General features: G+C 62.7%; 1 protein-coding gene across 1 annotated transcript in view; it reads right to left on the bottom strand.

Annotated features, from left to right (window-relative positions):
• Nucleotides 1–203: 203 nt before the first annotated feature.
• PAK4 (p21 (RAC1) activated kinase 4) overlaps nt 204–448 on the bottom strand; it is a 10,262-nt gene continuing 10,017 nt past the window's right edge. Inside the window, exon 9 of the mRNA XM_017733553.1 lies at nt 204–299. Coding sequence (XP_017589042.1) covers nt 204–299 — 96 coding nt within the window. The remainder of the gene's footprint in view (nt 300–448) is intronic.

The raw sequence follows: 448 nt of genomic DNA, 5'->3' as shown, positions 1-448 counted from the left end.
ATGCGAGTCAATGTGGGCCAAGCCGTGCCAAGGACACGCCCCTGAGGAGACCCCGCGTATCCCACCGGTCGGCACAGCCACACCCCTCTGCCCCCTCCGTGCAGTCAATAAAGCCCTGAGGAAGCAGCAGATCCTGCCTGGGGGGTCCTTTATGGGGGGGTCCCCAGCCCCCCCAGCATGGGACAAGGGGGTCCCCATGCCCCCTACCCCATGGGGATGTGGGAGGTACCCCCTGCCGTGTACCCCTCAGCCCCAAAGAACCACGCAGCACACAGGGGGTCCAAAAGGACACGTGTAATCTGGGGGGAGGGGCCCCGTGTGCCCCCGGGGCCCCCCCGTCCCGTGCGGTACAAAACCCGACCATATAAATATCACTTTGTTAAAAAACAAAACCGTGGGGGCAGGGGGGAGTTCCGGGGGGAAGGAACCAACAAAAAAACCCCAAAAT

Source organism: Corvus brachyrhynchos, unplaced genomic scaffold, assembly GCF_000691975.1.
Source record: "Corvus brachyrhynchos isolate BGI_N302 unplaced genomic scaffold, ASM69197v1 scaffold1135, whole genome shotgun sequence".
Lineage (NCBI taxonomy): Eukaryota > Metazoa > Chordata > Aves > Passeriformes > Corvidae > Corvus > Corvus brachyrhynchos.
This window is presented reverse-complemented; position numbering and strand designations above follow the sequence as displayed.